Source organism: Phlebotomus papatasi, chromosome 2, assembly GCF_024763615.1.
Source record: "Phlebotomus papatasi isolate M1 chromosome 2, Ppap_2.1, whole genome shotgun sequence".
In the NCBI taxonomy this organism is placed as follows: Eukaryota; Metazoa; Arthropoda; class Insecta; order Diptera; family Psychodidae; genus Phlebotomus; species Phlebotomus papatasi.
Window position 1 is genome coordinate 57,459,513 of NC_077223.1, and position 26,396 is coordinate 57,485,908.

The 26,396-nt window shown below is 33.5% G+C and overlaps 3 protein-coding genes across 4 annotated transcripts in view; 2 read left to right on the forward strand and 1 right to left on the reverse strand.

Moving 5' to 3' along the window:
- The window catches only part of LOC129801870 (phospholipid scramblase 2), a 37,927-nt gene extending 23,477 nt beyond the window's left edge, over positions 1 to 14,450 (reverse strand). The window contains exons 1-2 of the mRNA XM_055847265.1: positions 14,105 to 14,450; positions 13,610 to 13,874 (exon numbers count right to left, since the gene is read on the reverse strand). Of these exons, the coding sequence (XP_055703240.1) occupies positions 13,610 to 13,874; positions 14,105 to 14,179 (340 nt within the window). The 5' untranslated portion in view covers positions 14,180 to 14,450. The remainder of the gene's footprint in view (positions 1 to 13,609; positions 13,875 to 14,104) is intronic.
- On the forward strand, positions 1,484 to 2,879 carry LOC129801871 (uncharacterized). Its single transcript, XM_055847266.1, has 3 exons — positions 1,484 to 1,666; positions 1,749 to 1,841; positions 2,340 to 2,879. The coding sequence occupies exons 1-3, from the start codon at positions 1,594 to 1,596 to the stop codon at positions 2,561 to 2,563; spliced, it is 390 nt and encodes a 129-aa protein (XP_055703241.1). The 5' UTR covers positions 1,484 to 1,593; the 3' UTR covers positions 2,564 to 2,879.
- Positions 14,451 to 14,692: 242 nt separating the features above from the next.
- Positions 14,693 to 22,407, forward strand: LOC129801872 (uncharacterized). 2 transcript variants are annotated; one of them, XM_055847267.1, is made up of 4 exons: positions 14,693 to 14,860; positions 15,883 to 16,035; positions 21,426 to 21,590; positions 21,656 to 22,407. In XM_055847267.1, coding segments are annotated over exons 1-4 (999 nt in total). In that variant the 5' UTR covers positions 14,693 to 14,858; the 3' UTR covers positions 22,335 to 22,407. The 2 variants fall into 2 exon arrangements, with proteins under 2 accessions (XP_055703242.1, XP_055703243.1); XM_055847268.1 differs by lacking the exons at positions 15,883 to 16,035; positions 21,426 to 21,590; positions 21,656 to 22,407 and adding an exon at positions 14,937 to 15,844 and having other exon boundaries at positions 14,702 to 14,860.
- The last annotated feature ends 3,989 nt before the right edge of the window (positions 22,408 to 26,396 follow it).

Consider the following 26,396-nt stretch of genomic DNA (forward strand, 5'->3'; position numbering starts at 1 on the left):
AAAATCGCACGACGCGTTTTCGAGGAATCCTAAAAAAATGGTTTCGGAGGTGTAGGGGAGGAGTTGGGGGAAAATGAGGGGCATGTTAACGATCCTTGGGTCGACTTATGGGGGAGTATCTATCTATATCTATAAGTATCTATCTCTCATGCCCTAGGGCTAGACACACTTACTACTTAAGCCGAGAGACGACTTAGTTGAAAATTATGGAAATGAAGTCTAACAATTATTTCGAGTATAATTACGCTAAGCCGTCTCTCGGCTAATCCTCAGGTCTGTCAAGGCCCTTACCGTGTGGCCTCTAGAGCTGGCGACAACCGGACGGACAGATGGCTCTCTCTGTGGAATTCGAGTAGTAAAAAAATCTTTTTCAATTGCAAAACTCACGTATAACTTATTTTAAGTTAAAAAAAAACAGGGGTCACATGATAACTTATTTTCGATACACACGGCTCTTCGTTATCCGGCATTTCGTTATCCGGGTGACAGCTGCCAAACACTGGCGGTTGATGTATTCAAAATTATTTTTACTAAACATGAAGTATCTCCAGTGTGAATTAAAGTATTATTATCCTTGTATCGAAGTTTTAAATACATAATTGTGATAAAAAAATGAAACATTAGCACACCATGAAGAAAATTCTCTTGTTCTTTGACAGACAGAAAATAAATTCACACAGCACAAAATATAAAAACCGTTGATCATTCAAAAAAACTAAATGTTATATAGTCAGCCGGATAACGAAGAGTCGAGTGTACTATCACATGTCGATTCTGAAAACTTTAAACGATAGCTGCACTTCGTGTAACTAATATAGATGTTTATCAACAGTCTCATTCTCATGTCACAATGAATGGCCTAACATATCCGTAAAAAAACGACATTCACTTAAATCTAACAGATATAGATTTATCGATACTATCGATTCGATAGTGTCGAAAAGTTATCATTCCACCCCAGTTTTGTGTAATGCCCTAGATAGAGAGACTTATAACTTAAGCAGAGAGATGGCTTAACATAATTATAATCAAAATAATGATCAGATTATACATTTTCATTAGTTTTTCACTAATCCATCTCTCGGCTTAAGTCGTAAGTGTGTCTAATGTTGTCTACACACTAGAAGCAATTTTCGTCAAAAATTGCCTTTTTTAAAAAATTCTGACGTCTCTGTTTACAAGGATAGGGGAAATTTTCTTTAAAAAGGCATTTTAAAACGTTTCTGATATAATCCTTATGGGAAAGTGAACCAACATCATTGCAGTTTTTTACAGTATCATTGCAGTATTGATATGAAATACTTTTCTAAAAGAAAATGTGATAGAAACTGATGCACTTCAATGTAATTCACATTATTTCAATTTCTCTTGTAAAGACCATTTTCATATGAAAATAAAAATTCTTCAGAATTAGAAAAGCGAAAAGGCCACGAAATGACGATACATGGGAAATTTTATGAATAAATTAGTCATTTTGCGGCTTTTAATATTTCTTCCAATGATGCTCAGATATTGTATAAAAAGAACGTCAACTTGGAGAAATCTTATAGTTTGTGTCTGAAAGGTTATTCGAGTAACATCCCACTACAAAATATGAAGAAAATTATCTTTGTTTTGCCCATTATCGCTCTCATTATCAGTGCAGTTAATGCATTCCCTCAACCAGGTAATATTTTTGAATAAAGGATTGTGTTGAATAGAAGATTAATTAAAAAACAATTCTCTTCCTCGACATCTATCACACAAAGGAGATGATAACAATGCAGAAGCTGAAGTAACAACTGCATTGAATCAACAAGATATAAATCCCGACGACAAAGTCACAAATAACATCGATTCACGTAAGCTCTTATTCCCTCAATTGATTTAATAGTTATTCCTAAAAAAATACTTCATGTAGAACATCTTTTAATGTCTCTTTTTCTGAGACATGGTACTTTCATGGATATACTTTCATTGCGATAACATTCTGAAAATTTCAATTACAAAAGCTATATAAGGAAAAGTGCCCTCAAGTCGACCGGTTCCTCAATTCGACCGGTAGAGTTATTTATTCAATTTATTTATATTTGCACTAATATTTGGCGTATCTAATATTAATAGGTCAATTATTCCATAAATAAATACGAATCAGTGACAATTTTATAGAAATTCACCATCAAACATTCAAATATTGACCACCGGTCGACTCGAGGACACTTTACCTTATCAGCTTCTTCATGCTAACTCTAGTTTAATACAAAGGACCAAGTGAACTGGACTTAGAATATTACAGTAACAGTAGAATATTACAATTTCTGTTTATTTAATCTATTTTGATTATATGTTTCTTTTTATAGCAAACTACTTGTTAAACTTTCTAAAAGAACTTTTAATTGGTTCTAACATTGAAGATGATGTATCATATGAATCAATCAAATCTCTATTAATGGAAGTTGAAGAAAATGAACAACAGTATCAATCGCTGGACGATCTTATTAAGAGTTTAACAGTGGATTCGAATGAAGAAGGGATTGAAAACGATTTTACAACAGACAATGGTGAACAACTCTCCAGGAATTAACATGAAGAATAAACCGGAGAAGAATATTATTAAACTAATTTAAAATGTAATAAAAGGAATTATAACAATAATCTGTGATGTTTCGAGAAGTCTCCAATCAAGAGCATGTAGGGGATTGTCGTAAAATTTGTCCCTAAAAGGATCCCACTGAACAGAACTGGATAACTGTGAAATTTTTTTTTAGAACAAAATAGAATAGAATCCTTATTTATTTAATCACAAAATTAGGGTTTATCCCTGCTACAATCTTGATAAAAGAAAAAAAAAATTAAAAAGGGAAAAACAAAAGATGCAAAAAAGTAAAAAAGAAAATGCTTCCATAAAATTCACTAAGCCTGAAAAAATCGGCGAATCCCCACAAAATCACAACGCTCTTTACAAATAGTGACCAATAGAGGCAGTCACTGTTGGCCTTAGGCGGCACTATGAGTTTCCGAAAGCCCCGAACCATGGCCGATCACCCACACCCGTCTAAGCAGAAGACTCGACTTTTTGGAATCGTGAGATCTTTGGCGTGCAAAATCGTACAAGTTGAATTGACTAAACCTAATTTTGTCTTTTTAACTGCGCTTTATAGTTTCAATTTCTGTGAACCGACGTAACTGATATATTAGCAATATAATATTCACATAACCCCCATTTTCGTGGACGTCTGTTTATCCGTGAACTTCATCTGAGCACAAATGCTTTAGGAGACGAAACAGAGGAAGATATCAACATGTGGTTTTTATCAAAAATTTTATGCATTCTCCAGCTATATCAATTCAAGTCCCCCGTAGTGACAAGTTACATGACAGCTAAGTGACATGAAAACCTTATACGGACGTCATCACTACTTATCTACTGACCTGTTGAAGTCTGACTAGGAGAATTTAAGTAACTAATACGTCAGGTCACGATATTAATTGTTACTACCTAAAATTTACTTCATTACGACGTGATGAAAATAGGCAATTTACATGTGGTAATCAAGAGGTCATAAATACGTAAATGTATGACCTACGCCATTTTGTGATTTAGTATATTACTTAAGCATGACGTAATTTTGACGTCGTTATTAGCAACGCTCATTTCAATTTTCAATCGTGATTCTGGAAAGTTATGTGAAACTGTGCCAAATTTAAGTATATAGAGAAAGTTTGTGGCAATAAGCGAACTCTGCACGAACTATTCCTATGTACTGTATTGTTTAATGAATTTTCCTATTATATTAGCGTGGTAACAAGTGTAGTCGGAATTACGTAATAATCAGGTAGTGCTATCTTGCAGTATTTACCTTAGTATTACCTAATCTCTACCTAAATCTGACGTAATTTCGACGTTGTTATTACCAACGCTCATTGCATTTTCCAATCATGATTCTGGGAAATTATGTGAAAGTGTGCCAAATTTAAGTATACAGAGAAAGCAAGAGTTGACGGACTAGACCTTTCTTGACTTTCGCAATTTTATTCTTTACGACGTTTCAGTTTTACGAACTGAAGTAGTATCATAAAGTTTAATACCAAAATCGGCCGATAGGGCTATAAGACCATAGAAATATAATATTTAATATAGTGCAAAAATATGTAAAATAATCACCTGTGATCGAAAAGATATTGAAGAATCTTAAGAAAAGTCGGTTTAAAAGACGAATTGTAAAATTAGTTGATAACTGTTTTAGTTTCTTTTACATTTCGTTCTCTCTCTCTGCTTTACTGGTCCCTGAGCCAAGTATTTTATGATTTAGCTATCATGCCCTGAAGCTGATGTTGCTTAGGATATCGATTTTGATTAGTTTTATAGGCTAGCAAATAGTGCAGACTTCGCCAAAAGCGAATTATTGGCCAAAATACAGCAATAAATGATAATAAACTGTGATTGGAGTCCGGATTTGATAGTTCTACCACTGGATCACGCCTAGATACGTAGTCTGATCTCTGTGATATGGCCTACGTCATGTTTCAGATCTACCATTACTTAGGGTTTAGGGTGTAAGTAAGTGAACAAATTCCGGAAGTGATCACGGAAAATGCATTAATAATAGCCGGAAGTCATTATAATTAAATTCCTTTTTACGTAAATAGTTCATAAAATAAAATTTTAGAACAAAAAGTAGCGTTTGGGTACAAGTGACAAAATTGTACCAATGCATCCTTTTTTAAAAGGCTCTACAAAAATATTAGTCCCTTTCCTAATAAATCCTAATATGGCACAATATGTAGCTTTATAATAAAGCTCTCTAAGAAAAAAAAGTTGCAGTCAAAATGTAAATTAGATCTTGCGATATTAAGTGCTTTATAGAGAATTATGAAACATTGGTACAATTTTGTCCGGCACTGTACGTCCATATTGACGCAAATTCCCTACCTTGTGCAGGAAAAAGTCTTCAATATGGACATAAATTTCTCTAGTGTGTAGAGGTCATTAGGGAAAAGGGTTCCTTTAGAAAAATTTGATTTTCCCATTTTTCATAAAACTTTTGGGCTCAGTCTCCAAGCCCCCCTCATAGTAGTGAAATCTAGTCTTTTCTTGTTTTGTCATAGAAGAGGGTCTTTTTGGTTTACAGGACATTGAATCTGAAACTTGTAGGGGAAAGTGCTCTCTCTTTGAACGTTCATGCCTTCGAATAATATGAATTTCTTTTGTTTTTCGTAAGAGATTTACACTAAATTATCACGGAATTATCAACAATTGATGATAAGCCAAATCATATTTATTAGAAATGAGTAAGTTTCTTAAGAAAATTAAAAAAAAATCACATTATTCGAAGGCATGAACGTTCGAAGGGAGAGTACTTTCCCCCATTACTTGCATTTCCAGATTTTTTTTTCAATTTTTTTAACACTAAACAAACCTACCGACTGTTTTTGGCCATTTTTCGGTCAAATGACAAACCGCGGTAGGATAGGATACTTAACGAATTTGGCTTGGAAAAGAGCGAAAAATTATAATTTAAACACTGAAAAATATATTACATGCATATTTTAAGAAATTCATAAAGTTTGATAGTGACATTGTACCGTTTAAATATGTGTTAATTTTAAACCGGTCAATTTGACCGGATCTTGGTAGGTTTAGTGTTAACGATTTCCTGGTTTGTCTATCTATCTTGATAAAAAAAAATATTTCAAAGGAATATAGAATATGTATTTTTTATACAGTTAAATCAGGGGCCTTTCGACATTTCGTTTTTCCATACATTTTTGCATAGAGACACTGAAGACTATTGGCAAGTTTTTTCCTAAAGAGAATTGACTTATCAGTCTGATATATTTCGAAATCATGCATTAAAAGCTATCTAAAAATACATATTTCATAATGTTCGCCGAAATAATACAAGAACTTACGAGGAAATTTGTTTATGTCGCGGTGTAATATCTGTAAAATTTTTACAAGGAAAAATAAAAAATAGCTTCACTTTTTATTAGGTTTGATGAGCCCCTCGTTAAATAGATAACCAAAATTTTAAAAAGATGTCAACAAAATTGAATAAATTGCAGAATTCCAAATTGTAGTTATTTTTTACTTTATAGTATATAATACAAAAAAAATTATTTACTTAACAAACCAAATAACGTTAAAATGGATTTTGAATAACAAATTAGTAACACATCAACTTGACCCTATTCATTGTAAGTAAACCACAAATAAAGCTCTAACTCGTTTCCGGTTATTCACGCTTAATTGAGTTAATTGAGAGTTATGAGTAAATTTGACAAACTTTTAGTATTAAATTCTCTAGTGAAATTATTCATTGTTTGAGATCAAAAACCTCTCGAAACATGTCCCGTGAACTCACTGTCTTCCAAAGATCACTCAAAAACAAACAATTTTCCACCCTCTGGAGCCTCAATCCTCCCCCTACCATGAATCTGCAAATATTGCCCAAGCTCATGAGACTTAAGATAACGAATTGAAATTGTTGCTGGTAACTTGTTGACAGGCATATCAGAGTTGATAAGAGATAATTGAGCCTATATCATTTTAATGGCGATTTTCTCACACAAACCTCTTTTCTTCGTCCGTCATTAGGACATCGTATCCTTTCTTTTTTGGTGCTTTTCTCAGATGTAGAATCCTTCGGATTGTCTTGAGGACATTTCTCACATCCTTAACTCCTAATTTACTAACTTTTCCCTCCACAAAATTCACCACTTGTCTAAATTGCTTGAGTTTTCCACGAGATCGATTGAGATTTACTTGAGAATTCACAACACTGCCCAAATTGCCCTGAATTGTCATCTCTGTCTGCTCTGGTCAGAACCTCAACACCCACTGACTAGTCCATCCACTGAGATTGTGATATGATTAAGACTCCCTGCCTTTTATAAGACATAACACAATAAATACACATCAGTATCAGTATGAGAAGAAGGCAATGGAAAGTTTATCGCCTTTGATCGTCTGATAAGCAGTCTGGTAAATTGAAGAAAAGCTACCAGGAAATAAGTAACTAATCTTCAAGAGAATTAATGGTTCAGTATTTTTTTTTCGATAAAAATAATTTGGTCAGAAAAACCGCCAAGATTTCCAGATCAATTTCTTATCGTACGTATTTAGTTTTATTAATAGCTCCTTCGGTTATTATCTCTCTCGGTTTCGCAATTGCACTAAATTGTATGTGCTTATCAATGAACGCCACAATAATTTAGACAAAAAAATATAAGATAGGGAACTGTCATAGGTATGAGGTACTTCAAAAATAATATATATGTATATAATCTGATAAAAATATGTCAAAAAGCACATAAAATTATCTGAGAAGAGTTTTTCGATAAAGGCGGGGTATGACTATGTAAACGAAACATGTTATTGGGGAGATAATCAACCCAAGTGAAAGATAAATATCAATCTTAATTTATTTTAAGCTTTCATCTTGCCAGTGAATGATCTTTTCTTTACAAAATCAAACAATTGAAAGCTTCTAAATATCATTTTGAGAAGAACAATGGATTTTTGAACGAGTTCAACATTTTAAAAATGATTAAAAAACTTGAAAGAAACCTTGACCTTGGGGCAGACCTAGGACAAGATGTCTAAGGCGAATTCAAGATCATGCCTGGAATTTCCCTGGGGATCAATCCGCGAAGATCTTCCTAAAGTGGCGGAAGAAGGACAGATGTTGGCTGGAAATCTGGGTGTCCTAAGCCCTCCGGCCCCATTGAGATAAGCAATTGAAAGTGAATTGAAAAACTTTCCTTTTTCAGATTTATGGTTTTGGGAGAAAATTTCATAAATTTTCTTTAACCATCTTAATTATATTCAACATTTAACGCAAATGATGTAGAGTTTTAGCGCATCTTATGCAGAATAACTAAGTAGAATAATGGGGGGTATGCACAGTAAACCAGTTGATTTATTAATTCGTTAATAAATATGAAAACCTATGCACAGTAATCAGCTTACTTATTTATAAATAAGTTACTTATTAAAATGACTGTTAAAAGCTTCATTTCAAATTAATAAGTGTTCCTATATGCACAGAACCTGACATTTTATTAACTAATAAAATATTTTATTTATTAACATGCTCCTCGAGAGGAGCTTATTACACTTATTATCGACAAACTAAGTAAAAAAACATTAATAATTGATAAATTTCATGCAGTAAATTACGATTGGTGTGGTTTTAGGCAGTTTTACAGGTGATCGCCTTAAAATCAAGCAAAATATTTTTGATGAAACTCTTTAAGAAACTTGCATTGTTTTTTGTAATCATATGAAAATAACCTGGGACTGTCAGGCAAAAGCAATTAATTTTATATTTTTCAAAGAAGTTTGGATCTTAACGATTTTTATCAAGGATTTAGTTAACACATAAACCTCATTTGGCAAATAATAATCAGATTACCTTTTTTTATATTATATTTACTGTAAATTTTATAAATTTTCGTTTCTAATTTTTTTTCAATCTTTCTTTTTGGAGCATTAATCTGTGATTTTTATCTACCAAAAAATTGAGCCATCCTTTCAATTAATTTATGAATATTTTCAAATTCGTCGTATATTCTTATTTTGCTCTATAATATTTTCTGATTATTCATTTGTTTTTTTTATGAAATATTTGTACAAAAAATTGCTTAGGGTTCATGTGTTATAAAAAAACGAATGCATCTTTTTATTTCACAAATTAGTAACATTTTCTTTGCGAGATCCACAAAGAAAATAAATGCTCATACATCACAAAAAAGATTTTCAACAACATCTTACAGTGAAAACCCCTAAAATAAACCCAAAAAATAATTTCTCGAATGTGTGAAAATGTACAAAATTCATTAAACTTAGAAACCTCTCAAGTTTTTCTCAGCGCTGGTTCTGCCCTCGGGCGGTAGATAAAGGAAACCCACTGTTTTATTAACAGAGCTTTCGGGACGTCATTTTCTGTGTCTGTGCATAGGTTTTCTGATTAATTAATAAATTAAGCCTAATAAATAAGTTGTTACTGTGCATACCACCCAATATTAATATTGTATTACATTTTGTTAATTCTATTTATAAAACTTAGCGAGCAGCCCCTTAAAAATTTTCAAAACATAGTAAATATTTATTTTAAAAAACCAAAAGAAAATTTATCGTGGAATTTAACACTTTTAGCACATGTTTGTACTAATTTACCTAATATCAGAAAATTATAATTAGTGCATGAATGAATAAAAATAGATTTATTATTTTGTCCACATAAAATTGAAATGGTAAGCGATATAAAAATGTAGGTATGTCCAGAAAAATATTTTTTTCTTTTTGAAAAGTGATATGCAATATGTCGAATTTAAACTACGGCAGAAAAATTAAATTCAAAAATATTTGCTACTAAGTATTGAATAGATGACTTGACTATTTTATAAAAGCAACAATAAAATTTCAAAGTAAATTAAAAAACAAATTATAGTAAAGTGTTTTTACATCGAAGATCAATAAATGAAAAGAGTTAGTAGTGCCTGTGTATGAACGAAGGAAGAGTCACTTCCCAAAATTAATAAACTCAATCTCATGGTCAACTAACCAAGAACAAGCTGTGAATTATTAAAAACTACTTCTTTGCTAATTAACTTGATGACTTTACTACAATATGACCCCAACGCCAATGAATACATATCACTCTTGTTCTACTTATCTGAATAGAGGAAGGTGGGCAGGTGCTTGGAATTTGTTACAGATTTACAAAAAAAAAATTCACAGTCTTACAATTCAGTATAGAGCTAATAAAAATAGTTGCAATAAGTAATAATACATTATGGTTGTTATTTCAATGAAAACTGAACATGTTTTTTTTAGCACTTTACTTCTCAAGTACTTCTCTACATAATCGACTTTAAGTGTTGATTCTTGCTACGACTCTTTAATGTAGTGGTTTTAAAATACGGCGGGATTAGAATAGCACCATAATCCTCTAAAAAGATCTTAAATAACCAACTGACATTATTTTAAATTTAAGTTTAATCCCTTTTATTTAATCTTTTTTAATTATTGAAGCTTTTTTTTAAGTTTAATCCCTTTTATTTAATTTTCATATTCCCTCCGTTCCGAAAAAAGTCGTACGTTTCCTAAATAATTTTGTTCCGAAAAAAGTCGTAATTTGGGATAAAATTAAGATTGAGGGACAGTCTTACGGCGTTATCACACTTGCACATTAAAATTTTAATGTGATTCACATTAATTGTCACTTGTGAGTGTCCAAATATGTTATTTGTGTCTTTGAGTCACTTAATATTTGGGGTTTTTCTATTTATTGATAAAGAACTGGACTTGGCCTGCAAAAATAAGTTTAAATTTACCTAAAGCATAAATATTTTTCACATTAAAAAATTAAAGAGAAAATCGCATTAATGCTATAAATCAATTTATATAAAATTTTGCGGATCAAGTCTTTAGTTTTTATCAACAAATAGATCAAATTTTGAATATAAAATGATTCAAACACACAAATTACACATTTGGACTCTCACCAGCGACAATTAATGTGAATCATATTAAAATTTTAATGTGCAAGTGTGATAACACAGTAAGGTAAATGACTTGTGTACTGCAAATATCTTTTGTATGAACTATTCTCCATGTTTAGTGATAATATTGGGGTTGAGTCGCGATCGTAATTTAAGGAATCATAGAACCTTAAAAATGTCTTATTAACCTTAAATTTTTTTTAAAAAAGTGCGACCCAAGTGTCAAATCTGGAACCAAATATGGCCTATAGCGAGGCTCTACTGTAATGTCACTCCTTCTAACTGTTTTCTTAAGTCAAATTAGGTTTTTTGCAATGTTCCAGCAATAATAATTGATATAACGATATTGACTACTGATTTCTCCTTTTACACACTTAAAGTTTAGAACAAACCCTATTCCATAATGTTAATAGCAGACCAAATTTTAACAATTGAGGCACTCGGAGCAAAAAAACTAAGTCATATGCATTTCTCTATTAAAATAGCGTTTTGTTGCTCTCAGCTCTTCAATTAACTATCTACCGGAACTCATTGAAAAAAAATGTAAGAAAAAGTCAATTTTAATGCTTTCGTTCTTTAACTTAGTCGAAACAGAACCCCAATTATATCCCTGAACATGGAGGGTAGTTCATAACAAAAATATACCCTGAAAGCATTTCTTAATCTGCGATTTTTCCCCAAACATACGACTTTATTCGGAATGGAGGAAGTATATTTTTTTCCTAATAGTGCTACTCCAACGAAGAAATGAAAAGGGGAAATCTCTTTTTCAGAACACTTTCTTTAGCACTTTACTGTGGGGAACTTTTTTTTTGTGTTGGTTCCTGTCTCGACTGTTTTCCACAGTCCTCGAGGTGTTCTAAAACCACCAAACAGTCGTAACAAGGATTAATACAAAGAAAAGTCGATAATGCAGAATTCGTCTTAAACAATCATGTGCTAAAAAAAAAATTCAAGAGAAAAATTTCTTATTTTCACTTTTCATTGAGGGGCGCCATTAGTCTGTGATAAAGAATATAATATAACCAAGAAGAAAAATGGCTGCCTTATAAAACCAAGATTTTGACAAGTCTTTTAGTGCATATTTTAAATGTTTATAATGAGAATTTTGTGTTTAGAAATTAAAAGAATGGACCCAATAGCTCTATAAGCAGATTATTAGAATTTACTTATAGAATCCTACAAAACTGTAGGGGAAAGCGCGCTACCTTCGGACAATTGAAGCTTCGGACAACTATTTTTTTTTAATATGTTCTTATAAATTTGACCCAATAATATCATACAGTGCCCGCTCTCTAATCCGGATCGGCGTAATCCGGACGAGTTATCGACGGTTACATTTAAAATAATTTTGTGGCCATGTCTGCATGTGTCTTCACCAATGAAAATGAATTATCCTGTGATGTTTTTGTTTAATAAATGAAGTATTTATAGCATAGAATTCTCTTATTATGTCTTTTTAAGCTTCTTTAAAATTTTTATTCTATTTCTACAAAAAAAACCTTGTATTATATTTTCCAGACGTTGAACAAATTCAAAAAAACCATCCGGATTACGAAGCGGACATCTGTCATTTTGTCTCCCAATCATCCGGATTACAAAGCGGGCACTATATTTTAATATCAATAGCTAATCCAATGCCTTAAATATCATGAGACATGAGTCAAATCCATCAGAAACATTGAAGAAAATTGAGTTGTCTAAAGCCCAAAATAGACACAGGAATCGGCTTAGGGATCAGCCCGAAAAATGAGGATTGGTGTCGATACACTCATGGATCAGCCCATAATTTAGTAGAGGATCAGGCTGATCTTCTAAATTCATGAGGTCTAGTAAAATTACGAGGATTAGACGACATCAGCTCCAGTGATGAAAATAAAAAGCTTCACTTTGGGGGTTTTTGGGTGCTTTTCGAAATGTCAATTGGATGAAAAAACATGGAGAGTAATAGAACGCAATGACGCAAAATCTTTAAATGCATTAAGATTGAAGTAATGGGAAGGTCAGAGTGCTCCTTTCTGTACGAAAAATACATTGATATTGCACTTAAGAAGTCTTTCAAATATCAAAGTGTGCACATTCACTGAGAAAAAAAGAGGGTGCGTTTAACTTTTTTTCCTCATAATTTTAACACTTTTTAGGTGTAATATCAACATTTTTTAATGTTAACATTACACCTTTTTAAGGGTAAAATTAACATGAAAAAGAGTAATTTTAATCCCCAATACACCTAAAAAGGGTAATATTTACACCGATTTTGGATTAACAGTGCAGGGTAAAATTAACATATCTGGAATGTTATTTTAACTTTTTCGGATTTCTCTCAGTGTTTAATAGAAATTTACGCTGAAAACGCTGATCCTTGATCCTAAATCCTCAGTGTATGGTAGTTTGGGCTGATCATTTACCGCCAAATTTTTCGAGCTGAGTTCCAGGATCAGCCTGTGTTTATTTTCGGCATAAGGCTTATGCCCTAGACACACTTACGACTTAAGCCGAGAGACGACTTAGTGAAAAATGATGGAAATGTAATTTAACCATTATTTCTAATATAACTACGCTAAACCGTCTCACGGCTAATCCTCAGGTCTGTCAAGGCCCTTAGCTTGACTCATCCGAAGGTATCGTGTTTTCCCCTATTATGAATAAACTTGTTTCTTGGGTTATTTCATTTGGATAAAAGATTGTCTGAAAAACTCTTCATGTGGAGCAATTTTATACCAAGAAAAAAAAAAATTGGCCAGAATTAAAAAAAAAACAGTGTGGTTTAAAACCGGATGCTTTAGCTTTAGCCGTTAAGCCTCTCCTTCTTAATGGTAGGAAAAATCGTGAAAGATTAAATTGATCCTTCCTGAATCTGCCCCACCGTTCTCTATTGTGACGTAGTTCTATAATTTTGAAAGAAATTTCTTAAATTATGAGAATCACATGAAAAAGAATAATTTGCGATTTTTTCTTCAATTGGTATCCACCCACAATAAATTTTTGCACAGAATCCACTTAATAGCTCTTGAAAAAAATTCTTCAATTGGTTTATGATAAGAATTTCCCATCTGACTCATTTTTATGTTAACGTTTTTACTTAAATTTCCGTGAAACTATTAGTCAGAGATTCACTAACCTTGGCCTGGTGGGAAGTTGGGAGTTTGACCATGGTACGGTGGAGCTTGTCCGGGAAATCCTGGCTGTGGAGCTCCTGGTGCTGGGTAGCCTGGCTGCGGTGCACCTGTTGGTGGATAGCCTGGTCCTCCGTAGGCTCCTGGCTGCTGAACAATTGGTCCTTGGGGTGTATAGCCCATGTTTGGCGGATAAGCTGGAGGGTAATTCTGTCCTCCTCCGAAGCCTGGTGCTCCGTAACTGCTGTCTGGGTGCGCAGGAAAGCCGCCCTGTTAAATACGCACGGTATTATTGAGAGCTGCTTTATCAGGTTACGAGCGAGTGACGATTCAATTGGCCGTATCGCAAGCCAATTTAGATAAGAACTTTGTCAATACCTGGATTTATGGGATTTTTTTCTAAGAATTGGACAATTCTTTCGCAATTAATTCGTCACTTGTTCCTTTTTTTTGTATTTTGTATCTGGATTTGTTCTTCAGTTCAGAGTGCAAATATTTACCGATTGTTGAGGTGGCGGATAGCCTGGAGCACCGGGATTGAAGCCTGGAGCTGGTGGTTGTCCGTAGGGATTCATTACTATTTCTGTTGCACAAAAATTGCAAAAACCAGGTTGTAAATGAGATCCTCAAGGACTTATTGAGAGTCTTTGGAAAAATGACCTATTTTAACTTTGAACTTAAAGTTTTATAAAATTTTTGTGCTAGAATTATCTGGACAGATTCCTAGGGATTGCAAAAAACTAAATTTTTAAGATGTTAACGAGTTTTTCCCTAGAAAAAGCACTTTTCTTTTGAGATGACCAAAAAAAAACAATAGGCCAATTTGACAGCTTAAGTACTTGCAGCATAAGCATATGCATCTTTGATTGAAGCATAAGCTTCTTCAGGTGGATTTAAAAAATTTTCTGGAGATTAATATTATTTTTAATATCATTCGTTTCAATGGTGACATTTTTTTCTTTGGATAGTAAGTCTTTTAATAGTTGTTAAAAATATTTAAAGATTAAAAGTGTATAAAAAATAAATAGGAAAAGAAATTTTGTACAATTTAACAGTTTTTTTCAAACAATTTTTTTTATTGCAAATATTGTCACCCTGAGAAGTGACAGTTTGTCCCGCTTCAAAAAAACAAGCGATGTGCTAGTCGCCGAATTTGTTTTTTTTTCTTTGTAAATTTGCACTTAATACTTACAATAACTGCCTTTTCTTGTTCGAGAATCTTCAATTTTTCCTCCACCATCCAAATCAAGTAAAATGTAAGTTAATCTCTAGGTTAAAATCGCACCTGAAGGTCATGTTTTGCTTACATCACAAGTTTGGCTTTTTCGTCAGTTCCTGCTAGATTAAGCGCATTTTTTGGCGCTTCTGTGGGTTCCTATGAACTATCCGGTGTTTGAGGATGACGAATTGCCACGCCCCGTGGCTCCATGTGCCCCCAGGGAAGAGATTCCTGTGCCCACATTCGCTGTTCCTGATGTTTCAATTGTGGTTGACAAAACGCCCGTAAGGCGGCAAAACACTTACCAAGAGTGGCAAAAAAGGACGAATCTTGTGTTTTTGGAGGGAAAATCAGTAGGAAGTGGGCCTCCAAGGGTCCCAATGGTTTCCCAAGAGATTCCCCAAGTGCCTTGTGAGACATTCCATCCGGCTTTAGACAGAAGAATTCCTCTTGAGAGGTCTAAGCCCGAGAATTTGGAATTTCAGGGAGCGTCTGAGAAAGATAGATCTGACGAAGTAATATCCAGGCTCGAAAAACTCCTTGTCAACTACAGCAATCAGCTTGAAGGACAGATATGTAGATTGTCGAAGAGTCATGAAGTGCAAAAACCCCCAGTACAGCACAAAAGCACCTCAGTGTCGTCTGAACAAAGATCCATTGGTATCCAATGTGATTTATTGCTTCCGGAAGTCCCACCGGTCATGAAATCTGCTTCCCAGCAGACGGATTTCTCCTTTGAGATACAAGACAGTCGACGTGCGTCGGATTCCTGCCTCCCCGGAGCTCTACTATCCAGAAATCCTGGTCAGAGTGATGCCTGGTTCAGCACTGAAATGTCTCTCGCTACGCGACAGTACATGGAAAAATATAATCTGCTTGAAGAGCCACGGGGAGGAAGCTCATCGGCCAATCGTAATGTCCTGGAGGGCATCAAGGGCTTGAGATGGCAACAAAAATTCCATTGAATTTACATTTAAAATTATACCCTCACAAAATAAAGCACGTTTATTCAAAAAGATCCGGAAGAGAGTTTTCAAACCGACTAATCCTTCTTTTTAGGGTGACTCTCGTGGCATTTGGCAATCCAATCCTGGACATGAGTATTGCAGTGGATGATGAGAGTATTCGAATGAAGTACAATTTGAAGGCAAATGATCAACTGGAGATTCCAATTGAGACACTTATGGCAGTCAAAAAGGATGCTGAGGAAAGGTAGGAAACATTTTTTAATCCAATTACATCCAATAACAATTTGGCTATGAAAAACGGTATTAAGATTATTAAACACAGATTTAACCGATTTGACGTAGGGTAAGTGTGCCAAATTCCGGCCAGCTTGCAATTTCGGCCACCTATTTTGTTCCTCGAATTTCCATGAACTTTTAGATTTTACGTACTCTAGAGATTATACAATGCAAAAGAATAACAAAAAATAAAGCTTCGACAAACGAGATGACGTGAAAAAGATATTCGAAGAATTCCAGAAGGGCAAGGAACTATGAGAATGAAGGTGTCCGAAATAAGGCACCAAAGCTATGTCTATATTTTTATTCATTTTAAAATGTATTAAGAATGATTTTAGAGTAAATAAAAACGGGAAACTCTTTACAAGGTTCCAAGCAACACTTTCAGAAGAAAGATTTAAAAAAATCAATTTGTATTTAAAATATTACATTTCAAACTTGAGACTTTGGCGCTTGCATGCAACTATGCCGAAATTTGGCACACTTACCCTATTCAATTTAATAATTATTTAAATGGAAACTGAGGGCAAATTATTGATATCGTATTCGCACCCGGAAGTTCTTTAGAAGCCGAAAGAAATGCACTCGCATACCCCGCAGATTTTTGAGTACACGTACAGCAAGCAGGTCCTTCATATTATAAAAAAGTCATTACAAAAGGATTTGAATCTTCGTGTTGTGCGAGTGGATTTCACTCGGCCACTAAAGAGCTGACGGGGGACGTGTGCGAGTGCAATTTCAATAATTTACCCTCTGCTCTCCGTGGTGCTCGAGCAGTTAAAAAAATCAGAAATATTTCCAAAATTAGTTTAAATTATTTAAATGCAAACTATTAAAGTTTGTTAAACAAATATAATGTTTATACGAAAATTCTACTTTATCTACAATGCAATTATTATAAATTTAATTCCGTTAAATATTTTTGAGCCATCGTGCTCTCTGATAGACTACTGTTCTGAATGCTTTTAAATAGATGCCAATTAAAAGCATAATATTTAAATTAAATACTAAAATATTTATTGTAATTATACTTAATTAGTTGAATATTAATTTAAATGAAAACTGGTAATAAGCCTATATCGGCTTATTGTAGTTGAGATTCTTATCGTGAGTAAACTCTGATTGCATGCAAATTCGATTTAGAGCTGAAGTTGGGGGACGCCATTCAGTTATCTTGAATCAAATTCGTGAAATTATACAAATTTTGTATTTAAACTAAAATTACCAAGGATTTGGATGGACTGGCAGAAAAGTGATATATGGGTGAAATGTAGACCATAATGTTCTCTATAATTTTGCCGTAGAACTTGATCTCATCGATTAATCAGAAGCCGAGATAATCGAGGTTGTTTTTTTCTGAACTCGTTTTTTCGTCCAGAGCGCCCCAAGTGTTCATTTAGTGAACTTCAACTTTATCAAAGAATTGTTGTATTTTGTGAGATTTTTCATTTAAAACCCTATTTTAAGTGTCTTGGTGGAGTAGAAGCAGTCAAATTGGAATCTTATTGATATCAAAGCGTTATTATGGGAAAAGTCAATTTATTCATACTTAAACGACAAAATCGGACAGATCGCATTGTCAGATCAAAAAATGATGTATATGGACGAAATATAGATATAAATGCCCTCTACAATTATTTTGAAGTAATCCTCAAAATCGGTTCAGCGAAAGTCGAGATAATTGAGGTTATGTGATATCGAAATTGGTTTCTCGACTGTTGCGCCCCTGGTGTTGGTCCCACGAAGATGAAATGTTCTAGAAAGTCGTAGCATTTGGTGAGATCTTTCGTTTAAGCCCTAACCCATCAAAATCGGTCACATAGAACCGGAGATATGATTTTTTGAATTTTGTGAAATTTGACCCCTCATATCTCCGGTTTTATTGAAACCACAGCGCACTTACGCCTCATTTTGGAAACGTCCTAGACTGGACTACAACACTCTAAAATTTCATTAACTTGTACAATGCCATTTTTGAGAAAAATGAGTTTGAATTTCGATGAATTTTGACGCTATAGCTGCGCCACCTGTGATGACTTTTTGAACTTCCATCTGAAAGTGCTCATCGAGGCGAAACCAAAAAGCCAAAATTTAGGTCGATATGTTAATGAGAACCGGAGATAGAGGCCGGACAATATTCGAACTTTGACCCCTTATAGCTCGGGTCAGAGGTTATGAATCGAGTATTTTTTTGTTTGATGGGTATAATCAAGGGCTACAACGTACTAAAATTTCAGACCGATGCATGAAGGAATTTCTGAGTTATTTAACCTAGAAAATTGAAAAATGTTCTTTTTGAAAATAGCGCCCCTAACGGTGGTTTTATGTGTGTGGTTTTACGAGATTAGGCGCGGCATCAGTTCCAATCTTGGTGGAAACACTTCAGGATATGTGGGCAAAGTTCCTTCTAACATTTTGGAGAAATTGATCAACAAGATGCCCCGAATTTGTGAGGCGCTTATCAAAGCTAAAGGAAAATTCTTCGAGGAAAACGGAATTTGATGATTTTATTCATGTTTATTTAAATAAAATAATGAAGTAAAAGAAATGAAATTGCAACAATAATAAGAAGAAATTTGAAAAATAATAAAAAAAATATATGAAAAAGTAGAATTTGGGCTGAAAATATCAATATTCAAAGAAGAAACCCCTTTCATAACACATCACACCGGAAATCGACCACAATCCGTACCAAAAATATTCCCTCGGTATTATTTTCAGTTTTTCTGACTCTTAATAATATTTACTAATAGTATTTAGCTTATATTAAATGATTATTAAAAGATTAGATCAGTTTTAGAATGTGGGGCTACTTTTACATTTTTTCCAAAAAGCTAATTTTTGACTGATCCTCAAATTATAAATTTTGTAGCTCATGTATTTTCTCAAATCTTGTTTAAAACTGTTCTTAGGTTTATATATGAAACTATTTCAGTCAGTAGAACTGGATATTACGGCGTTTTTCCGGTCCAAATCACGTGTGTTTAAGCTTACGAAGGGTGTATTTAATGTTTTGGCCGTTAGTGTATATGATCGAATAGGTATTAGCGAAGCTAACAACTTTTGTTCCGGGACCAACCCCAAAAGTATGTAGGAAAAGCACTAGAGCATAAAACATATAATTAAGAAAAGTGACGATTTTTTTTACAAAACTCCTTTCATAAAATAACAGTTTATGTTGCTCATTTCAAAGAACAATTTGTAAAGAAGGGCTCAGAGAAGATTTTTCTAGAACAAACTATATCTTTATGTATTCGTTTTCTCCGCAATTTTCCAGATTTACCTAATAAATACTTGAATATTCTTCAAATTCATAAATAGGATTGTATATAGGGAAATGTCTGCTCAGTAAATATTCTCCTTGAAAAAAAAAGAGTTAGCCTCTGAAGATCACATGGTCCTAAAAGTTACCGTTATTCAAAAACTTTGAATAATAATTTTAGAGTAAAAATATTTTAATTTAGCCATTATACTCTGAGCCTTTTGTTAAAATTCCTTTGGTAACGGTACCTTTTCAACCATATGATCTTCAGCAACCCTAGCACCTTCTTTGAGGAGACAAAAGGACGCAATGCTTTTAATGGAATTAAAGGACATTCGAGGATATTTGAGGAAAATCTGGATAACTACAAGGAAAACGGAGATATAGGGGTATAGTTTCTTCAAGGAAAATATTCCTTGAGTTCTCCTTTAGAAATAGTTCTTTAGCACTGACAACTTACCATATACCGTTATCGAGAAAAAAAGCAAGTTTCATAAAAATAATTCTACCTATTTTTTTAAGAACTTTTATTTTAAGATACAGTAGACTCTCTCAAATTCGGGCATATGGGACCGAAATGTCAGCCGAATTAGACAGAAATTCGGGCGACAAACTTTTTGAAATGCAACGATTTTTTATCCATGTGCGTATAGATATTGAGTTTACACACTAATATATATCGTAAATTTCATGAAAATCCCTCAATAATGCAAAATCACATCAAAACTAAGACAAAAAATGCCAAATTTGAGCATATTTGATTCATTTGATAATCATAATCAAACTTGAAAAATGACAACAAACTTTTTCCAAATGTAACCACTGCCCGAATTAAAAAGTAGCCCGATCTTAAAAGAGCCGAATTTGCGAGAGTCTACTGTATCTCAGAAACTTGATGCGACGGAGTATAAGTTTCTTCGGGAGATATGTTCAAGACACACCATGGATTCCCAAATTACCAATGGTTTCCCGTCATACGATTTTTTTTCTTCTTTTTATTGTCCTGTAATTTTCGAAGGCTTTAAAATGCGATTAGTTTGTATGGGAGCCACCAGATAGGTCAGTCAAAGGTAAAATCTAAAAATATATATTTAAAGCTTAGGTCGCACATTAACTTTGACCCGAATTTCATTAAGATCGGTTAAGCCGTTTTCAAGTAATAAAATGTCAAACTTGTGAATTTTCAGAAGGATATCGCTAATTTCTCAAGAACTGACAGTCCTTTCTGATACGGGGGTCTCGGTAATTTTTAAGTCATACCAATACCTACAAAATGGGCCTAGTCCTATCTCTGGCGAAGGGTTGGACCAGCTCCCATACATTTCTGCCCATTGTCCTTTGCGCCCGATTGAAAAAGAGCCGATTTAGCGGGAGTCTACTGTACTTTGGCTCACATTTGTTAATTTAATCAACAATTTTTAAGACATGGAATTTATCAGATCCTATTTTTTTCCAAGGGGTTATTCATAAGCAATTTGAGTGTCTAGAGTTCCCGCTTTCCTGAAAAAATGTATGAGTTCCCCTGAGTTTCCCGAATTCCCCTGGTTCCCCGTGGGTTCCCTGGTCAGATCGGCTCGAGTTTCCCGAAATGAGTTAATCCTTTGCTTTTTCCTATGTTTAATTTAATGAAAATGAATATATCGAGCTTTTCTCGAAGAGCATGTTTATAAAACATTTTATTTCATTGGTTAATAAAATAATAGGTTCTCTGCATAAGAACATTATTAATTCAATATTAAGCTTTTAATGGCCATTTTAATAATAAAGTTATATAGTTCAGTGCATTAAATTTTCTTTATTTATTAGCGAATTAATAAATCAGTTGGTTTCTGTGCGTCCTTAAATCCTCTTTCAAATTATCATCCAACTTCAGCTTGATTTCCTAATTCTGTGTGTGCCTGTGTCTTTGTAAAACCACATTAATATTGTTTGTACGCAACTCATCTGATAATTCCTAATGATTCTTTGAGCCTTCTTTATCTAAATCTTCACCACGCGAAGATTCCTCAAAAACTAAAATCCCTTGATTGATTGCGTTCAAAAATCTACTCAATTTGTTCATTTATAATTCGTTATCTTTCGGGATGGGAGTTCAGGTACCAAAAAACTGTCCAATTCAATCCAGGGGGTTCTTCTCTGAACACCTGCCGCATTTTGAGAGCTCTTGGGGAGGAGAATGTTCTCTTCTGTGGATCTGTTGGAAAGGATGTCAATGGAGAGAAACTTCTAAAGCTCATACAAGAGAGTGCAGTTAAAAATTGGTAAAAAAAAGAGTTTATTTATTAAAAATAATTCTTGAAATTTGAGGAATTTGACTGTTTTACAGCATTCAAAGGCTCGAAGGATGCTCTACAGCTGTTTGCTTGTGTCTCATTGAGGGCTCCAATCGGTGTTTAATTGCAAATATTGGTGCAGCTTTTAGGATTGAGTTGTCCTGGTTGAGTTCAGAAGCTTTTGATGAAGTATGCCTAGCCAGGATTTTTTACATTGAAGGATATTTTGTTCCTGAAAGATTTCATATTTGCCAGTGGCTTGTGGAGAAAATAGGAAAGACTGGAAAGTTGGCTATTAATCTCAATGCCAAGTACATTGTTGAGAGTCTCAAAGAGGAATTCAAATTCCTTTTAAAAGCTTGTGATCTAATTTTTGGTAATACTAGTGAATTTTCTACATTGATTAAGGTTTCCGGATACACATCCTTAACTTCATGTGTGGATTTAATTGCCAAAGACACTGATAAAGACAAAATACTGGTGATAACTGATGGAGAACATCCAGTCAAATTAATAGAAATTAAGAATAAAGTAGTAAAATTGCAAGAAATCCAAGTGGAAAAAGTAGATAATGTTCAAGATACAACTGGAGCTGGAGATGCTTTTGTGGCAGGATTCTTCTTTGCCTACATCCGTGACAGGAGTCCTTGGGAATGTGTCCAGGAGGGAATAAGTGTGGCTAGAAGAACTATTACTCAAATTGGATGCTATTTACCCGAAATGCGAAAGTAGTGAGCAAAAAGAAAAAAACATTCATCTCAAATTTGCCTGATTCAGGGATTTAATAAAATATTCAGAGGGTTCAGTGTCAGTTTGATTTATTGTGATTTTGTGCGTGAAACATGAAAGTTGTCCCCTCATTCTCTTATTCTCACTCAAGTGGTAAACAAAATGGTTTTCAGGTCTTTGAAACGCTGATATTGGATTCATCTGTTGCAGAACTTTTCAGAGCAAATCAATTTCATATAATAAACTTTTGTGGAGAGAGAATGCTAAAATGGTAAGCTCTCTAAAACATATTCAAATATGAAAAAAAAATCACACGACGCGTTTTAGAGCAATCTCGAAAAAACATGGTTTTGGATGTTAATGGGCCCATGGCTGATTTTTGGGGAGGGTCTCGACGGTCCCAAGTCTCTGTCCCTAACCGTTTGGGCTATAGGTGTGGTAACGGCTATACACACAGACGCACAGACAGACAAACAGTGGGACATCACCAAATTCGAAACTTTATATTTCCAAAGTTCTACCACAGTACGACCCCTTGGGGGGTAAGGAGTCTAAATATATATCGCTCCTTGGAAATTACAAGGAGTCATTCATTCATTTCGCTTGTCGATCCTCCGCCACTTCAGGAAGATGTTCGGGTTACAAGGAGTCATCTCACTTTTTTGCAATTTTTAGATTCTAATGCACTTAGAAAGACAATTTAATAAATTTTCAGATGATATAAGTCATTAAATTTCGTTATTAGAAAAGTTTTTCAAAATTTTAATCTTTTTGATTACTTACATAATTTTGTTTGTAAGTAAAGGGACACAAAATATATTCGTCGTTCAAATTTTTGTGAAACAGAGGACTAACTCAAGCAAGTTGATCCCTAGTTATTCTAATTTCAGAAAAATTTGCACATCATTTAGAACGACAAGGAGCTAACTCATTAAAAAACATATTTTAAAAGGTAAAAATAAAACTGTTTCGATGTTTATATTAGTGCTCTTACAAATAGAAAAGTAATAAATTGTTTTTGTTCAGTCATTAAATTGAGATACTCATTTACACAAAGTTGAATCTTTCATGCTGTCTCCTGAAAAATGGCCGAAAATTAATTGGCCCCTTGTAATTTCCAAGGAACGATATAAAACTCAAAATCGAGGGATTATTATACTTTTCTCTCTATGGGGTTCGAGCGGTAAAATCGGACTATTCGACGTAAAACTGGCACTAAAATCTAAAAAATATGCAAGAAAAATATGCATTGTTTTTGCCAAATAATTTAATATTTTATGAAACTTACATAAAACTCTAACTAAATACAAATTGAAATATAAAAAAAAACTTTTCATTAGTATTTGACTCGTATTAATATTTTCACCTATTTTATATTTTCGTACACGTCTAAAAAATATGACTTCAGGAAGTGTTAGATTTAGAAAATAAAGAAAATGTTTTTTTTTTGGCTTGATCGGCTTGATATCTTTTCAAAAATTCAATATTTTAATTTAACATCTGTTCAGTGGCAGAGCTAAAAAGGGGGTAGTAAAGCAATAATCTCCGAAGTTATAAAAAATTATAACTCTTTCTAAGCCGAATTCGCAGGATAGCAAAATAACATGTAAATCATTTTTTACGCAACATTTTCTTACTTAAATTTTGTTTTTAGGTTTACTTAAAATTTAATTTAATTTGCTCCGTTGACTAAATAAAATTATTAGATGATGAGAAGTTATTTTAAAAAACCAAAATAATAATAATTACGAATAAAAAGAAGAAATAAAATAATAAGATGAGAATAAATAAAATAACCAAATAAGTACACATACTGAAATAGAAAATAATTGGGGAAAAATCGTTTTTTTCGTCGCTTGGCCGAAGTTACATTCAATGTGACCGAAATTCAAAGCTGGCCAAAATTTGGCACACATACGCTAGGCCTTTCTAAGACATTCGGGAAGTCTCACAATCGCGTGTCAAGACTTTTTTCTGCAACCTTGGCTATGTGCTGAGCCAATTTGAAACTTAATAAAAAGGTGGGAATCTAAAAACTATGCGAAAATATATAACAAGGAGTACTCTGTCATGAATTTGAGCATTCTGCAGAGCTTGGTTGCACTTTAGTACCTCTTTTATTCAACTAAAATGGAACCTTTTTCTCAATTATACCACTGTTTGCCAAAGACTTATATTATGTTGCGAACAAAGTGTTTCTGAATGCAATGCTTATTCTCAAGAATAGCGGACAAGAGAATAACATTGTTCTTTTCTTTAAACTTTAAAGAAATTACAAGAAAGGATAAATGGCATCATGGATTTATTTTTTGAAAATTGTGAAATTTGCTTTGTTAGATTTAATTATAAACATAATGAAATTGAAGCTTTTATATTAGTTTTGGTCTGTTTCTAATCCACTTTATAATTTTTGTAAAATAAAAAAAATATTGCATTTAATTAAAAAGTAAATTAACGCTTTTTCCGAATTGTATATATATACTATGCAATACAGCGTAAACCTTATGAAATTCACAAGCTAGCGATAATTTTGAGTGAGCTTTTGTGAGATATGATTCTTTCATCGCAAATCTGATTTCTGAGTGAGATTCATGAAAATTAACTTAGAACATAATCTTTTTAGGAATTATTTTTAATAGAAATCAAAGAGAGAGCAGTACATAATTAACATTTTTCATCTTGATCGCTGTGGAGCTTCTTAAACGGTAAGAGATATCATAATTTTCAGTCTTCGGTGAGCCTCTTCCCTGTAAATAAACTAAAGAGACGTTTTCTCTGTCTTCGGGAACAGGTAACCGGTAAGTGCTGCAAAATCAAGATTTAATATGGAAGTCAGTGAGTTCAACGCCTTGTAATTGTAAAATTCTAGCTAAAAAATACTCCCTCCGTTCCGAAATAAGTCGTACGTTTGGCGAAAAATTAGGGATTAAGGAATGGTTTCAGAGAATGTTTTTGTTATTTGCAAATATCTTGTGTATGAACTATCCTCCATGTTCAGGGATAATATGGGGATCCTATCACGATGGTAAGTTGAGGAATCGATATATTAAAGTTGTCCATTTTTCGCGTTTTTTTCAAAGAGCTCCGGTAGATAGTTAATTACTAAAAAATGGACTGTGATTAACATTACAGGCTAGAATTTGTTCTAAATTTTTAGTATGCACAAGTAGAACTCAACAGTTATTACCGATATGGCATTTTTTATATCTCAAATTTTGTAGAATGAGCAATAAAAAGAACATCCTTTTTTATGTGTTCGAATATCTGAATGCAAAATGGTGAGAGATAGGGACTTGGGACCTTCAGCGGATCCCCCATAAGTTGACCCTGGGACCATTTATATATTTCTCTAAAACATATCCAGAATTGAAGAAAAAAATCGCACGACGTGTTTTCGAGCAATCCCAAATAACATGATTTTGGAGGGGAAGGGAAGGAGTGGGGGCAAAATAAAGGACATATTAATGGTCCCAGGGTCAACTTATGGGGGGGTCCCCCGAAGGTCCCAAGTCTGTATCTCTCACCATTCTGCACTTATTTTAGATTGAAAATAAAACGTAAAAACTAAGACATTTTTAAGACATTCGTTCCTCAACTTACCATAAAGACTGTACCCCAATTTTAGTGCTGAACATTAACAATAGTTCTTTACAAGAGATAATTGTTGATACACAAAACATTTATCAACAAACTTTCCCTTAATCCCATTTTTTCCCAAACGTATGACTTATTTCGGAACAAGAATTTTTCCCAAACGTACGACTTATTTCGGAACGGAGGGAGTAATAAATTTTAAAATAAGGTTTCAAACAGCTAAAACTTACAACGTTCTAAAAAATGCAACTTCGCAACAATTATTTTGTTTAGTTCCATGATAGTTTTGCCTATCTAAATAACATTACGTTAAGGTCCAGTTCTTTTTAAAAATATTCGAAAAAATCGAGTACCAATGTAGCCCAATAGCTCATAGTAGCCCCACCTCCCCCTAACACATATTCCCGTATTCCTAGTGAAGCAAATAAAAAGTCATAATTTTATTTATATGTACACGACTTTATTGAAATC

Bases quoted from the DNA above. Each gene is read 5' to 3' on its own strand.
- LOC129801872 (XM_055847267.1), top strand. The intron at 16,036-21,425 runs GTAGGAAACATT...ATGGGAGTTCAG, and splicing joins AAAAAGGATGCTGAGGAAAG to GTACCAAAAAACTGTCCAAT. The intron at 21,591-21,655 runs GTAAAAAAAAGA...ACTGTTTTACAG, and splicing joins GAGAGTGCAGTTAAAAATTG to CATTCAAAGGCTCGAAGGAT.
- LOC129801871 (XM_055847266.1), top strand. From the start codon at position 1,594: ATGAAGAAAATTATCTTTGTTTTGCCCATTATCGCTCTCATTATCAGT. The intron at 1,667-1,748 runs GTAATATTTTTG...TATCACACAAAG, and splicing joins TAATGCATTCCCTCAACCAG to GAGATGATAACAATGCAGAA. The intron at 1,842-2,339 runs GTAAGCTCTTAT...TTCTTTTTATAG, and splicing joins CACAAATAACATCGATTCAC to CAAACTACTTGTTAAACTTT.